At 55.7% G+C, this 16,518-nt stretch overlaps 1 protein-coding gene across 1 annotated transcript in view; it reads right to left on the bottom strand.

Moving 5' to 3' along the window:
• Positions 1–16,518, bottom strand: part of LOC101686749 (gamma-2-syntrophin-like) — a 179,829-nt gene that overhangs the window by 86,655 nt on the left and 76,656 nt on the right. Inside the window, 3 exon segments of the mRNA XM_045069242.1 lie at positions 3,827–3,899; positions 14,624–14,683; positions 14,776–14,819. Coding sequence (XP_044925177.1) covers positions 3,827–3,899; positions 14,624–14,683; positions 14,776–14,819 — 177 coding nt within the window.

Below are 16,518 nucleotides of genomic sequence, written 5' to 3'. Positions count from 1 at the left end.
CTAGAAGCCTCCTAAGCATTTCACCTCCTCCCGCCACCTACAAAGCTGTGTTGGGACCACGACCCCCATCATCACTTCATGGAGGAAAAAATTAGGGGGATTCAGCACTTGTTTCTGCTGACCCCGGTATTCCCCAGATGGCTGCTGGGGGCACTCGGGAGAGAAGGCTCCCCACGGAGCATCTGCTCTGGTAAAGGGGGGGCACGCCCCCAGTCCCTCTAAAAACTGGACAAGATGACCAGAGCTTGTTAACAGCTCGACAAAACCAACAAGAACTCACAGACCCTGACAGGGGGGCTCTCCTGGGAAAGGAAGGGGAAAGTGTTCCACCGTCTCCCATGTGGGAACAGCCTCAGACACAAAGCTATCTTCCTGGGAAGCCCATCCTAACCGTGAGCAGCTCCTGCGACTGAGACAGTCCATTTACCTCGGTGGGGAAGACACGGGAAGACATCAGCAGAGTGTGCGAGGCCCCTGCCGCAGGAACGGAGCATCGAGGCTTCATCCTAAGGAGACCCCGGGCACCTCTGGGCGGACCCAGGAACCTGGCACGTGACTGCCGGAAGCAGGGGACAGCATGGACAGCAAGGCTGCAGTCATCCTGCTGCGCCACGTCGCGTGAATGTCCACCTCCCCTTCTGCAAGCGCCTGCAAGGAGGAGCGTGTGAGCCTGAAATCATGGAACAGCTGTTGAGTACGGCTCCGTACGCTTACCCGAGAGGGCCCAGTGCTTCGTCCCTTTCTAAAAGCTACAACCCAGGTCAAGCCACACCACACAATGCCATCATTCCGAAGCCACCAGTCTGGATCTCTGCAGATGGGGCTGTGTGTGCTGCTGCCAGGCTTCCCGCCTCCAGTCCTGCCCCTGCCGTTGGGTGACGCACGAGGCCTCCTTCTCTGCCCCACTCAACGTCCGGCAGGACCTAACCCTCCCGCACACCACCATGTTCCTGCTGCACGGTGAGGTGCGCAGCCCCAAGAACTCAGGAGAAGCGTGCTCTGTCCTCCTTTGCTGCAACAGTGGTGCTCACATCCAACAGCCACACTTTCTTCCTGCCGACGGCCACCAGCAGCACAGCGCTGCCCCGGGGCCAGCACCAAGTCTGCCTCTCAGCGTCTCCACGTGGGCTCTCCAGACTGGCTCACTAGCGACTCAGCAGAATCCAGGCCACCCTAATCCCCACAGCCTCCACAGCTCCCAGGAAAAGGCTGCTTCCGGACAGGGACGCAGACGGGGTGTGGGGACAGAGCTGAGCCGGAGGGGACGCCAGATGGACCATTCTGGACACAGATGCGGATGGGGCATGAGGACAGAGCTGTGGTTGCTGAGGACGTGGACGGACAGGGTCCAGGCTCACTCCGTGTTCTAGAGTGTGGCTGCCCGCTACCAATGACCCGATGTGGGGTTGAGGGTTGAGCAGGCAAGAGCAACTCTGCCTTCATGTTGTGGCCTCAGCATTGGAAACTTTGCTTGAATTTCAGGAAGGATTACGGCCACTACACCGCAGTTTCTTAGGATACTAAGATTTGAACTCTTGTAGTTCACAAAGAACCCAATAAAACGACCATGGACATTTACTGAATTCATAAAGAATTCCACATCCCCGTCGCATAGGAAACCTGGGAGGCGGATCTCATGTGGCACGGGTGGCAGGCCACAAGTGACTTCCCTCCCTCATGGAAACCATGAGTGGGCACCCTATGGGAACACTGATATGTGGCAGACAGGCAGACACACAGACCACCTGGTGGCCCTGCCTCCCACGGACACGAGGCCACATGCCTGAGACTCATATGCACAGCCAGTGCTCACTGGCCCTCACTCTTCCCGAGATAATCAGCGTGAAGCCGTTGCTCACACAGTCTGACCCGAGACCCAGAGCGGCAGGAGGCCACTGAGCCCCGTGTGCCGTGAGCTTCTTCCTGCCACGTTTCTTCACAACATTCCATCTGAGATTTAGAAGAAAGAGGAGAGATGGTTCGGCAGCCCTCCTGCCATCAGGGGAAGCTCCTGCTGCACCTTCCCCTGCCTATACCAAACCCTGTATCTCACCAAACCTCACCCCTGTCGCGAACGGATTGTCTGTGTCCCCATTCCCGGATGGGAAGGTGCTGGGTGCCTGTGGGAGGTGACAAGGTCATCCCGTAAAAGGCCCCTGAGGCCTCCCTTGTTCCTTCCCTACGTGAGGACATGGCCATGAGAGATGTCTTAGAACCAGGTCCTCCTCCGACGTCCAGTCCCTGGAACCAGGAGCGAGAGGCATCTGCTGTCCAAGCTGCCCGGCTTTCCTGCGGCCACCAAGCAGACACCAGCCCATGCCAGGCCAGCTCCTCCCTGCCGAACGCAGGCGTGGCTGTGGTCCCTGCTCCCAGGACCCGGAGCACCAGGCCACAGGCAGGAGCTGCTAGTGCCCGAGGGGCCCCCTCCCGTGAGCTGGCGAGCAGACCGTCCACCCCGGACGGGCACCCCCCTGGATCCCAGGACCTGCCCGTCCTGCACCGTGGCTGCCCCCTTTGTGGCCCACACTCCCCCAGCCCCATGGGACGGGACACAGGGCTTCATGTTCTTTACTCCTCCCTGGAGGGCCAGGCTGACGGTGGACACGCCTGCTCCCGCCACTCTGACCACGCCACCTCCTGTGTCTCCAGCCCCTCAGGCCGTTCTCAGGATCCCAGACCCTCTTAGCACTTCACCAAATACCCCAGTCACAACGTGCAGGCTCAGAGGGAGGGATGTCACGTGGCGAGCTGTCCTGACATGTTTGCACAGCGACAGGAGGGACCTTCACTCCCCTAGGAATGTGGATATGGGTGAGGTCACCCCATGGGGCTCTGACAGGAAAACACATGGTTTCTGGGGCCAATCTGTTCAAGGTCTCGGGGTGGGGGGAGCAGGAAGATGAATGAGGTCCACGGCCCTTCGGTCCAGTGCGGTCCCTCCTGCGCCGGATTTGCCGGGGAGTCACCCCTGAACCTGTGGACAGAAGCGGCTGGGGACTCCATGGCACGGGGCAGCAGCCAAGGGACAGGAAATGAGGCCAACGGGCGAGCCCAGGGCAGGGCCGCTCCTGTACGAGGGAGAGGAGGGCGCGGCCATGCCCGCCGAGCCGCACACCTGACTGAGAGGGTCAGAGCCAAAGCCCCAACAAGCACGAAGGTGCCGGACGCCCGTCCCGGCTGCCCAGGAGGAAAGCAACCACACACTGTTGTAAATGCACAGTGGCCGCGCAGTCAGCAAAGGTCATGGTTTACGACCTGGACTGAGACTTCCGGACGGACCAGCGGCGCCTCACTGACCCGGTCACTGCTCGGCGAGCAAGAGATTTAGGTCATGTCCAGGGTGGGGTGACCCCTTCACAGCACAGACTCATTACATCCATTCCCCCATCCCCACATACGTGTGCCCTCCCCCCTCCTCACAAGCATGCCCTCCCCTCCTCTCACACGCGTCCATTCACCATCCTCTCACACGCGTGCCTCCCTCCTCTCCTTCTTGGGGTACATTCCTCACTTCACACTGATATTTCAGGCACAAACTTGGTTTCTCTGTGTGTGCATGTGTGCAGGGGACTGACCAGTGAGCTGACCTGAAGGAGGAACTTTACAGCTGATCAGGGCACAGGCCTCCGGCTGAGGCTCCTTCTCCAGAAAGGCCTTGGGTGTGTGCACATGCAGGGTCTCAGGGACGCCTGCAGCTGAGGCATCTACCTGCATCCTCCACCGTGGAGTGACCACTGTTGACACCCAGGCATGACTCCCATCCGAGGGGACACACAGCGTGGGGAGCAGGAAACCCCGGGCCCCTGAAGGTCTCACTGCCCCTTACCTAATGGGAGCTTTAGAAACGATGGTGCGTACCTGAGATACTCAACCGTGATGGTCACTTTGTCACGGCATTTCTCAAGAGACGCACCTGTAACGAGACAGGGAACAGCCACGTTACCGTCAGAAAGGACCGGGCTCGGAGAGAAAAGACAGGATCCCCATGCGCCTGGACTGTTCCTCACCCACTGCGCGCTGGCAACGACCACTGAGACAAGGAGGCCCCATGGCCCCGGGAGCAGCCGCCGCCCTGAGTACACGACATGCGTGTGCCATCTACACAGACCCTCATGCACCCATGGGGGTGCCACCCCCGGCCGTCGTCTGCACTTACCACTCCCCCACCAGGAAGTCCCGTCAGGAGGACTCGGCAGAATGGCACAGATGGCCTATTTCCAGATGCTGGCAGGCACAGGTAAGTTGGGTGATGGGGACCCAGCAGATCACGGGCATGAGCTCTGGGTTTCCGTGACATGAGCGGGTGCCCCTTCAACGTGCCCACGCTGCTATGCTGGGCATCGCACTGTATCCAGGGTTTGGTCACTTCCCACTCCACCAGGATCTCCATGTCTCGCTGCGTCTCGCACACTCACCGACATGGAAGCAAGTGTGACGTCGCTGCTCCTGAGCCCAGAGGGGAATGGAATTCACCAGCATCTGGCTGGTGTGCGTCCAGTCAGGACTCGCCTGCACGGCCCTCCCTCAACTCCGGTCGCCTCTGGCTCCTGCTCCCTTATCGGTTCCATGTCCCTGGGCCTGGCATCTTAGTGGCTGTCACAGGTGTCCCTGACACCTACTGTTGTCCTCTCCACAGCCCGGAGAGCCGCACGTGTGCCCTCCCCCATCACCATGCCCTCCGTGTTTCCATTTAAAATTTTTCATTTATTTTAGAGAGAGATAGAAAGCACGTTCATGAGCAGGGGTGGGGGGAGGGATGGGGAGAGAGACTCTCAAGCAGACTCTGTGCTGAACCTAACATGGGGCTCGAGCTCATGACTCTCAGATCACAACCATGACCTCAGCCAAAACCAAGAGTCAGATGTTAAACTGAGCCCCCGGGCATCCCAGATCCGCAGATCCCAGGAGCCTCCTGCATGGATAGCCACACACGCAGCGGCAAGAGCAGAGGGCTGGTGGGGGTGGGATTCCAGGCCATTCTGGCTCAGGGCCACACATCTGGCCGGAACCCGGAGCACAGCTAGTTTTCCGGGATATGACAATGGCTGGGGAGTCCCTCAGGCCCTATCAATGAGAAGTTTTCCAGGTGACCACGGAGCACGGTCTGTCGTGTTCTTCCTCAGAACAAAGCAGGCGCGTTTCTCACATACATGACGCCCGTCAGGTCCCCGGTCTGTGACCGCACAGTGTGCCCGACCACTGAGTACACCTGCAACTCCCCCAACACCCGACAGCCGTGGGCCGCGCTCTTCAAGTCCACGGATGTCGGCACGTGCCAACATGCCCACCAAGGCAGTGTCATCTCTCAGACAGCAGGAAAGATTTCCGCCGATTCTCACCGTGATACACCTCCCAGTTCTGGCCAGGCCTCTTCCCAGCCGGTGCGCCCTTATGTGTGAGTCTCACGACCAACACGGGGAGTCGGGTGAGTCACACGTCCACGCCCAAGAAAAGGCATTTCTGCAGACTGGACAGAACACTCGGCAGGATGACATCAGAGACGGTGTCGCAAATCAGTCCATCGGCCTTTCCGAAACGCCAACGTCACAGGGACACGCACAGCCCGGGGGCCCAAGAGAGGCATGAACACGTCTCTGTGTTTTATGAATCAAGTGGCTCATTCCCATTCCCTGCCACCCACCTGCCAGGCAAGCGCTTACTTGGTGAGCGTCAGAAGTATGAACACCAGTGTCCTGCCGGCCTCTGTTTCCTGAAAACCAGCAGAGTCTACACAGCATCGGAACTAGTTCTCCGCACCTGCAAGTGCGGGCTGTGACGTGTGAGTCACCATTTACTAAGGGACCTGTGACACGAAGTCCTTCCCAAGGGGACGTTATTCCATCAGTGATCAGCACCTTAGTAGTGGAGGAACATCAGGTAAGTGGTCAAGGGCAGACCTGACCCCTTGGGGCAGGATGGGCACCAGTAATCTCATCATAGCACATCTGCAGATAGATTTCCGCAGCCAGCTTGTCCCCAGATCTCAAAACCAGATTTTTATGGGCATCGGAGTGTGGGTCCATGCAAGGGGTCTCTACGGACGGGACAAGCACAGAGCCGTGACCCTTTCCACCACCTGGTCTCCCCGCTGCTGCTGCTGATTTGTTTAGAGGGACCCTGCTTTGCCCCTAGTCACGTGTGCACTGACAGCACCTGCGTGATGTACTCAGAACCGAGTCAGTGGTGAGGAAAATGCAGGAAAAGTCCACCCGGCCACACGGCTAGGCCCTTACCCTGCCGCCCCAACCTCACTTCTCCTGCATGGGCGAGCAGACACGCGTCCACGCGCACACATCCACACACTTGACAAGAAGAATGAGTGTGTTTTCACTTCAATTTAACCACTGACTGGACACATTTCTAACCCTTCACTGAGGCCCATCACTAATCACATACATTCCTAACCCTTCACTGAGGTCCATGGAGAGTAACTGGAAGAAAGGGGGGTGCACTCACAGGGCTGCCGAGGTCACCACCTGGGCTCTGCAGGGAGGGTGTGGTGCCCCAAGCCGTGCTCAACCTGGGGGCACAGGTGAGGCCACAGCCGTGGGCTGGACAGGGACTCCCCATGCTGCCCCAGCTGTCCTACCCCTCCTGGCTTCTGTGTCCTTCCTCCATCCCCAGAAGCCCACTCTGCGGGCAGGAGGGCAGCGTGCTGTAAGGAACATCCACACAGCCTCAGGGAGCAGCTGGTCCGCCGTCCTCATCTTTGACCTGCTGGAGTCCAGCTGCAAGCTCTCCTCCTCTGTGCCGAGGACCTCGCAAGGGATCAGCCTGTACACGTCTCCTTCATGTGACTCCTGCTTAGCATGGCGCTGGCCGGACGTGGGAAAGCACCATATGCAACATGGCGTCCCTGCTCACTGCTGGTCCTGGCTCCCGACTGTGATGGGAGGGGGACCCCCTGGGGCCCGGGCCACCCTGCCCATCTCCTGCTCCTCCTCCATGTTCGTCCACACAGACACAAGCAGGCCACTGGGTCCCTGGTCGCCTCAAAGTCCTCCTATGTGAAATGAGGGGCTAGACCAGGTATCCATGAGGTCTCTCCAAACTTCCCATTTCTGAAACACCCCCAGAGTCCCTGGCAGGAGGTCACACTTCAAGCTTCGATCTTGGCTGGGAAGCTGGGAGGACTTGTCCGACAGCAGAGAGAGAGAGCAAGCGGAATGCACGGTCCCTTTAAAATGGCGACTCCCCCAGCAACCTGAGCTGCGGGACAGAGACAGACCGACCTCCAGCCCCTGGGACCACAGTCAGGCCCGGACTAGCTTCTCCACCTCGGCAAACATCACATGCCCGTATTCGTGGGAGCCCTTCCTAGCGAGGCCTCTTGACTTACCACCTGTGATGACAGGCACGTCTGCACATGGATGTTGGAGTCGGAGCCATTTGGGGTCTTAAGCCAGGTGGGTGCCACTCGGACGTTTCTTCCGGGTTAACTGGCATGTTCTGGTAAATCAGCTGAAATTCTCTTCACAGAATCTCATCCCTGGCATCATCCTCAGACAAGTTCTTGGTGATTTTTACACCTGAAATCCCGGCATGCGGGGAAAACCTCGTGGATGACCACAGACGGACCATGTCATCTCTGCCGGGATGCCAGCCTTCCACCAACAGAGGACCCGAGAACTCACGGAACGAATTGAAATTTGAGAATGAATCAGTTGCAAAGAAGGAAACCACCTTCTTCTCATGTCTGCTCTGGAGGTGGGGACAGGGAGCAGGTAGGATGGCTCAGGGGCCGCGGCAGGTGGTCTGGTGAGCGTGGGTTCCATCCCACAGTGACTCACAGACACCATAACCACATGCCTTCCTGAGACTTGCTTTCCTGAGCTCTAATGGGACAGAGACTGGACCTTCACAAGAGAGCCACAGAGTCCCCGTCAGCCTCCAGAACTGAGCCGACTTGTGGACTGTGCGCCCTCGAGTCCTCCGACCAAACATTTGTACCACCCGCCTCCCCACTGGCACCCACAGGAGGACACGTGGCATCAGTGTTGGGCCCGAACGGGGTCCTCCTCCTGGACCCAAGCCCATGATGGTCCCTTCAGCACGGGCTCACAGGGGCCAGGCGATGGTGGCCTTTGTTTCTTCTTGAGCCCACCGTGTCTCGGTGGCTCTGGACACAGCCTGCAGCAACTCTTTCCGAACAGACTGCAGAGACGCAGCCACTGGCCAGTGGCATCTCCACGCCGGCTTCTCGACTTGCGGTCAGGAGGGGCCTGTGCAAAACCTCGAATGGCTTCTGCTGGCACAACAGAACCAGCTGCGAGGCTGCGTGAAGGACCAAAAAGACGAGCAGTCTGTCCCACATTCCCAGCTCGCGCACCCCTTCAGCCTCGCACAGCGGGTGAGTCAGCAGTGACCACGGCCCTCGGCCGGGAACATGAGCCCATGGACCCCAGTAACAGCTACAGGGCTGTGCACGCCCACTCTGCCCCTGCCTCCCTGGGTGGGACAACTCACACTGTCCTTTCCAGCTACAAGGACGGTGCCTTTCCTCCCTTGCCGCTCGGCCACACTAGCCATCTGTCTGTCCTGCAGTCTACACGAAGTGGGGTCTCTTCCTGGGCCAACTGCTGGTTTGCTACCTTGGTGACATCAGGCTTCTTCAAGCTGGGGAAAATGAGGCAACACCTTGGAGAACTTGGTAACATGCCAGGGCAGCAAGCCATGGCCCCACACCAGATGCAAGCCCGTGACCTCCATGTGTTTGCCAGTGGCCTGGGGCACGCCAACCCTTGCAGACTGAAGGACAAGTCATTGCATGTCAGATGTCAGCATCTAGGAAGACAACACAGCTGCCAGCAGCCTCCATGGGTCCTGAAGGAACTGGAACCACGTCCAGGCACTCTGCTCTTCCCATTCACCCGACAGTCCACCAGGCACTCGGCTGTGACAAGCCTGGCAGCGTCTCCGTGCTCTGGTCACACTGGGCTCTGCCACATGGGCAGCAGGACTCGAGACCCGAGTTGCTGGAGTGTCCATGTAGATGGGCTGCTGGTGGCATCCAAGGAGGCAGCAGAACGGTCACATGCACATGCTTGGGGTCTGTCATGAAGCCATGTCGATAAAACCATATCTGTCTGGAAACATTCTTTTTGGAGAGACGCTCCTAGGACAACGAGGGGCGGCCGCACTCTGGTGGGTCCATGAGCCACAACACAAGGGAAGTGGTCACCATGGGTTGGATGTCCCCTGCCCCATGAAGCCACAAAATTGGGCGTGGGCAGCAATGTTACCTAGGGGACTGGTCTGTGCAAGACGGGGCTGGACCAGTCTCGCTGGAAGAGGTGAGCACGTGAGCAGGAGTCTCGGCTTCCACGGCCGCCCCAGGACCCATCTCCCATGAACCATGCCTGCGACATTATTACAAGTTGTTTCCTGCTCCTGTGCCATCAAACACTACCAGCTAGAGACGGAGAAACTGACCTGAACTGAAGGTTATCTGCAGAAATCTCCGTGGGGTGCTGCCAGTCATGGGCTCTGGGGCCGAGAACCCCTCCTCCAACAATTTCCCAGCCTCTGAGTGAGAAAGTACGTCGATCATCTGCACCTATCTGTCCATCCGTCGGTCATCTAGTCCTCCACTTACAACCCACCCACCTAATCCGTGTGTTTTTGCTCCTTTCTGACCTGGCTCCTGATTACGGATGCAACGTCTGCTGGAAGCACCTTCCATTCACGGTGGTGGAGCTTCCGGGCACATGCACACCTGAACAGAGACACGGGGAACGTTAACACCTGATCCCCGCAGAGAAGACAGAGGGAGGTGGCACAGGGCAAGTCTGCTGGGATGGGGCAAGTGTCTCTCCAAGAGCCTAGTGGATGGAGAGCAGAGGCAGGACTGGGCAGCCGGCCTCCAGCGTGAACCAGCGCACCACCCCCGCCCCGGACCACACTCACCCTTGAGGCCGAAGCCTGGCTTACGCCCACCTCGGTGCCCCACTGCCGAGTGTCAGAGGAGTTCCATGAACATCTGTCGAGCGACTGGCCAGGGCAGAGCGAGTCCCATTCCAACAGACAGAGCAAGCGGCCATGCTCCCGGGTGGGCACCGCCTGGGACATGCAGCTGCTCTGAGCTCCGCGCCATCTCCATTCTGCGACTAATGCACGTGACTGACCTTACTTCTGCCCTGAGGCTGGATGGATTCAGAAACAGGTCAGAAAGGATGGATTTGACTCAACTAGGAGGCACCAGGAGGTAAGCTCCCAAATGCTTACTAATCAGGGCAGCTCTCGCCAATGTGTCTGTCGTTCCTAAGAGCTTGGTCTGCTCTGCTGGACTGGCAAAGACTCAGCCAAGATGCTCTCACGTCTGCAAGATCTTTGTGATGCTTCTGACCACAATGCAGGAACACGACATCCATCACGCGGCCATACCGAGATCCTGTGGGCACAGACCTGCTCGGCCTTGCCCGCCCTGAGCTCCCAGGCAGACCCATGCTGGCCCAGCTCCTCCCTGGCGCAGGACCGCTGGATGCGGGCTCCTCCTGCCCACACCATGCGACTGTCAGCCCCAGTGATGTCCTGCTCTCTCGGGGGATGTGTCTCAGAACTTGTGCGACACAGACTTACCCACAGACGGTCTGCTCCCCATGGCGACTGCTCGAACAGCAGTTACCGATGTGGAGAGAAGCCCAGAGTGTGTAACCCAGAGGGAAGCTGCAGGTTCATTCCCATGTACGCCTGCCGTGGAAATAAGCACATTCTGTCCCCCCCATGTTCCGAAGCTTGGGGCAGTGTATGTGTGAGGAAGCCTCATCTTGTGGCTCCTTTGCGTCCGAGCAGAGTTGACATGATTCCTTTTAGAATTAACTGAAGCCAACAGTGTAAGAGGCTTCCCCTTTCTCCACATCCTCTCCAACACATGTTGTTTCCTGTCTTGCTAATTTTGGCCATTCTAACTGGTATAAGGTGGAATCTCAATGAGTTTTTTTGTTTGCTTTTAATTTATTTTTTTATTTATTTTCAGCATAACAGTATTCATTATTTTTGCACCACACCCAGTGCTCCATGCAATCCGTGCCCTCTATAATACCCACCACCTGGAACTCCAACCTCCCACCCCACGCCACTTCAAACCCCTCAGATTGTTTTTCAGAGTCCATAGTCTCTCATGGTTCACCTCCCCCTTCCAATTTCCCCCAACTCCCTTCTCCTCTCTAACTCACCATGTCCTCCATGCTATTTGTTATGTTCCACAAATAAGTGAAACCATATGATAACTGACTCTCTCTGCTTGACTGATTTCACTCAGCATAATCACTTCCAGTCCCATCCATGTTGCTACAACAGTTGGGTATTCATCCTTTCTGATGGAGGCATAATACTCCATAGTGTATATGGACTACATCTTCCTTATCCATTCATCCGTTGAAGGTCATCTTGGTTCTTTCCACAGTCTGGCGACCATGGCCACTGCTGCTATAAATGTTGGGGTACAAATGGCCCTTCTTTTCACTACATCTGTATCTTTGGGGTAAATACCCAGGAGTGCAATTGCAGGGTCATAAGGAAGTTCTATTTTTAATTTCTTGAGGAATCTCCACACTGTTCTCCAAAGAGGCTGCACCAACTTGCATTCCCACCAACAGTGGAAGAAGGTTCCCCTTTCTCCACATCCCATCCAACACATGTTGTTTCATGTCTTGCTAATTTTGGCCATTCTAACTGGTGTAAGCTGATATCTCAATGTGGTTTTAATTTGAATCTCCCTGAGCGCTAGTGATGATGAACATTTTTTCATGTGTCTGATAGCCATTTGTATGTCTTCATTGGAAAAGTATCTGTTCATATCTTCTGCCCATTTTTTCATATGATTGTCTGCTTTGTGTGTGTTGAGTTTGAGGAGTTCTTTATAGATCCTGGATATCAACCTTTGGTCTGTACTGTCATTTGCAAATATCTTCTCCCATTCCGTGGGTTGTCTCTTTGTTTACTTGACTGTTTCTTTGCTGTGCAGAAGCTTTTGATTTTGATGAAGTCCCGAAAGTTCATCTTTGCTTTTGTTTCCTTTGCCTTTGGAGACATATCTTGAAAGAAGTTGCTGTGGCTGATATCGAAGAGATTACTGCTATGTTCTCCTCTAGGATTCTGATAGATTCCTGTCTCACGGTCGAGGTCTTTTATCCATTTTGAGTTTATCTTTGTGTACAGTGTAAGAGAATGGTCGAGTTTCATTATTCTACGTATAGCTGTCCAATATTCCCAGCATCATTTATTGAAGAGACTGTCTTTTTTCCACTCTATATTTTTTCTTGTTTTGTCGAAGATTATTTGACTATAGAGCTGAGGGTCCATATCTGGGCTCTCTACTCTGTTCCACTGGTCTATGTGTCTGTTTTTATGCCAGTACCATGCTGTCTTGGTGATCACAACTTTATAGTAAAGCTTGAAATCAGGTAACGTGATGCCCCCCATTTTATTTTTGTTTTTCAACATTTCCTTAATGATTCAGGGTCTCTTCTGATTCCATACAAATTTTAGGATTATTTGCTCCAGCTCTTTGAAGAATACCGGTGGAATTTTTATCGGAATGGTATTAAAAGTATAGATTGCTCTAGGCAGTATAGACATTTCTGTTGGTGGGAATGTAAGTTGGTGCAGCCACTTTGGAAAACTGTGTGGAGATTCCTCAAGAAATAAAAAATAGAGCTCCCCTATGACACTGCAATTGCTCTATGGGTATTTACCTCAAAGATACAGATGTCGTGAAAAGAAGGGCCATCTGTACCCCAATGTTTATAGCAGCAATGGCCACAGTCATCAAATTGTGGAAAGAACCAAGATGCCCTTCAATGAATGAATGGATAAGGAAGATGCAGTCCATATACACTATGGAGTATTATGCCTCCATCAGCAAGGATGAACACCCAATTTTTCTAGCAATCTGGACGGGACTGGAAGAGGTTATGCTGAGTGAAATAAGTCAGGCAGAGAGAGTCAATTATCATATGGTTTCACTTATTTGTGGAGCATAACAAATATCATGGAGGACATGGGGAGATGGAGAGGAGAAGGAAGTTGAGGGAAATTGGAAGGGGAGGTGAACCATGAGAGACTATGGACTCTGAAAAACAATCTGAGGGTATTGAAGGGGTGGGGGGTGGGAAATTGGGGGAACAAGGTGGCGAGTATTGGACAGGGCACGGATTGCATGGAGCACTGGGTGTGGTGCAAAAACAATGAATACTGTTATGCTGAAATAAAAAAGAATTAACTGAAGCTAGAATTTACTCTGAAAAATGAGGGTGTGAGACCATGTGTTTATGAGGGATTCACTTATTTAACATGTTTATGAACTTCATGAATCTGAAAAATGGAATCTGCCCCAATAATAGGCTGAACGGCCCCTTTTAGCCCCCATTGGAATCTGGACGAATTACTTGATAATCTGACTTGAAGGCGTATTTGTACCGAACGTTGGAGTTCGCTCTGTTTACAAGGTCTGCCCATAATTTACTCTAGCATGACTTCTGGGTCGACCTGTCTGCTTTCCTGGGCTGGGCCGGGTGCTCAGGGGCCCCTGAAGCCTTCCTTCCCCTGAGGAAGCAACCCCCCCCAGAGACGCACAGACATGTGGCTCGGGAAGAGCATAGCTGGGGATACTCCACGCATGTGCACATACGCCCCGGACTGTGCATCCCTCGAGACTCCATGCTTGTTTGTCCCCACTGCAAGCACCTTCCCCACACCCAGTGCAGATCGGGGGCTGCGTGTGGGCCCCCAAGAAGAGGTGGGTGTGCACATGGGTCCTTTGTGGGTGAACACAGTGGACCGTCAGCGGGTGTCCTGGAAGCTCAGTGGGCCCCATCGCAGGGATGGTCCAGCAGCACAGCTGTCTGCCCTACCTGGAGTTACCGGTCGTTTTCCCGGAAAAACCAACCCCGAGGGACGGATACCTGCTGACCCGCTGGGGGACGTTAACAGACGGGATGTAGGCTCGGTTCCGTTACCCTCCGAATGAGCTGCCTGTGAGGGGCATCTACACATCGCCTCCAGGACCAGGCATCCCTCCCAGCTTCGCCCCGCCCCAAGGCACCATCCCAGCGCTGCACGGTGAGGCTGTCCTGTCGCCCCTCCCCTTGGCGGCAGCTACGACCTGCTCCACCTCGTGGGTTCCATCCCAGGGTCAGCTGCTCCAATTGGACGGCTTCACGCGGGTGTTGGCTCATCCTTCCTTGTTCCCCACATCTGACTGACCTGGGTCATGTCTTCCTCCACAGAAGGAAGGCCGGGTAATGCGTGTGGGCACACCTTCATCCCTGGCGGGCGCATCACGAGCCATCCCGCAAGCTGTCTGCCCAGTTACACACAAGCGTGGGAGAGCAAGCCCGGGGGACGCCCGACGCTTCTCAGCATGGCCAGCGACCCCAATGCTCGGGCAGCGTCCCTGCTCCCTGCAGCTCAGTCCTCCCAACGGGGATGGGAACAGAGCCATCTGCTGGCACAGCCTGTGGAAGCCGTGGTGCACCGCCCTGCACCGGGCCTCCCCCGGTCATCCCACAGCACAACACGCCCACCAAGTCCTCCCTAGTCCTAAAACCGTATCTACACTGCGTGAGACAGGATTTGGAGAGAAAGGCAGCCACAACAGAGGAGCTGACCAGGGCCGAGTCACCGAACGTGGCAAACTTACCACCTCCTGGTGGGTTGCATTCTCTACCTTGGTGCCGTTCACCTGGAGAGACAGCAATTGAGACGTTGGAGGACGACCGACGGTCACCACTAATCTGGACAAGCGTGGCTGAGGGTGGGAGTCGCAGCACTGACCTGCAGCACAGTGTCTCTGACAAACAGCGACCCCGTCTGGTCGGCTGCGGGGTGGCAAGAGGGCACGGGGTTAGGAAACATCTGGGACGTCAAGCTCTGTCAGGACTCCTGTCTGAGCTGTGTCCGCAGTGACCATTATGGTTTGTGTGTGGGCACATGCACGTGTGGGCGTGAGTGTGCTGCACACGTGTGTGTGTGTGTGAATGTGCGCATGCAAGCACATGTGTGGGTGACTGTGTTTGAATGTGTGCGTGCACGCACATATGTCATGGCATGTGAGCTGAGCAGATGTGAGTGCACTTGGCGTGTGTGGGTGTGTGGAGACCACGTGGGTGCACATGCACGTGCACGAGCCCATGAGCGTGTGGACAAGCGTGGGCAGAGAAGCAGCAGGCTCCCGCCACCAAGCTGAGTGGCCAGTGCAAGCCCATTAAGAAACTTCCCAGACACGCAAGGGTGGCCTAACATGAAACTCGCATGTCACCTCTTCCTAATGATGTGTTTCCACGCCTGACATGTGACGTCTGAGTCCTGGTGGTTGCTGAGTGAGGACAGAAAACAAAGCAGGACTCTCAGAAGCTGCTGACCGTTTCCGCTCTTGCTGGGGAATGAGTGGACCCTGGCGGCTGTAGATAGGGAGCTGGGTTGGGGGACACGGATGGAACGTGCCCTGGGCATGCCAGAGGCTCCCAGCACCGTGGGGCCCTCCAGTCCCCAGAGGGGACTCCTCTGCCCTCCAGTCCCCAGAGGCGGGGACAGGCGGCTTCCCAGAAACCAGCACATCTGCCCAAAATGTAAAGCAACTCGGCTTCCTGCCCTCCCATGAATTTGTTTCAACTTTTCAGGCTTTGGTTAAATCCCAGAAACCAGATACTATCCCCTTAAGCTATCCCCTTAACACGGCAATTCTCTCTGTCCCCTGAGCGCACTTCATGCCAGTCATCAACACTGCTTGTCACTGACAAATATTAAACTTCTTTGAAAATACGGTACAGCCTTCATGTGACTAAATGCAACGGTGCTGAGTTTAGGTGATTAACGGTGTTCTCATTTCCATGGCAACGATGCCCAGAAAGCCTGCGTGGCCCAGCTGTGTGACCCGGGTTCCTCCGTGTCGGTCTCCGGGTCTGTCTCCATTGTCTCTGCCCTTCTGTATTCCTGAACCCTGTCCAGCTCTGAGCTGGGGGCAGTGGACAGGACAATGCTGGCCTTGGGGGCAGGTGTGGGACCAGGCCCTGTCCTGGCTGAGGGGATCAGCCTTCAAACTGGGCTGTGCTGTCAAAACTTCCCGTGCCAAATTCTCATGGTGTGATCAGGCTGAGCAGCACTCGCGCGGGAAGTCCTCCGTCCCCAGAACGTCTCAGGGTCTCCATCTTGCTCTCACCCCCAGGACACTGAGCAACGAAAGCCTCGGGTGGTGGCTCAGGTGTGGCCAGGCCCCCCTGAAGACGCTGCAAGGCTCCTGTCCTTGCACATGGCCTGCATCCCTGTACAGCCCACACACAGACCCCCTCCTGTCACAGCCCCCCGCAGAGCGAAATGACAGCCTGTGAGACTGACCTCTGCTCAACCACCTGCTTCTACAACAAATATTCTTGCCTTCAGTTTTGTGAGAAAGAAGAGGGACAACGGCAGAAAGTTTTTCTATTAAAGTCAAACAAGAATGAGAATGTGAAGATTTTCGGATCAGTTAAAAATAACCAGTCACTGGACACCTCTGCTGTTCTCTGGTCTACACTGATG

This window comes from Mustela putorius, unplaced genomic scaffold, assembly GCF_011764305.1.
Source record: "Mustela putorius furo isolate JIRA1106 unplaced genomic scaffold, ASM1176430v1.1 tig00003914_pilon_pilon_pilon, whole genome shotgun sequence".
Lineage (NCBI taxonomy): Eukaryota > Metazoa > Chordata > Mammalia > Carnivora > Mustelidae > Mustela > Mustela putorius.
Note: the sequence above shows the minus strand (reverse complement) of the source record. Positions and strands in the feature narration are given on the sequence as shown.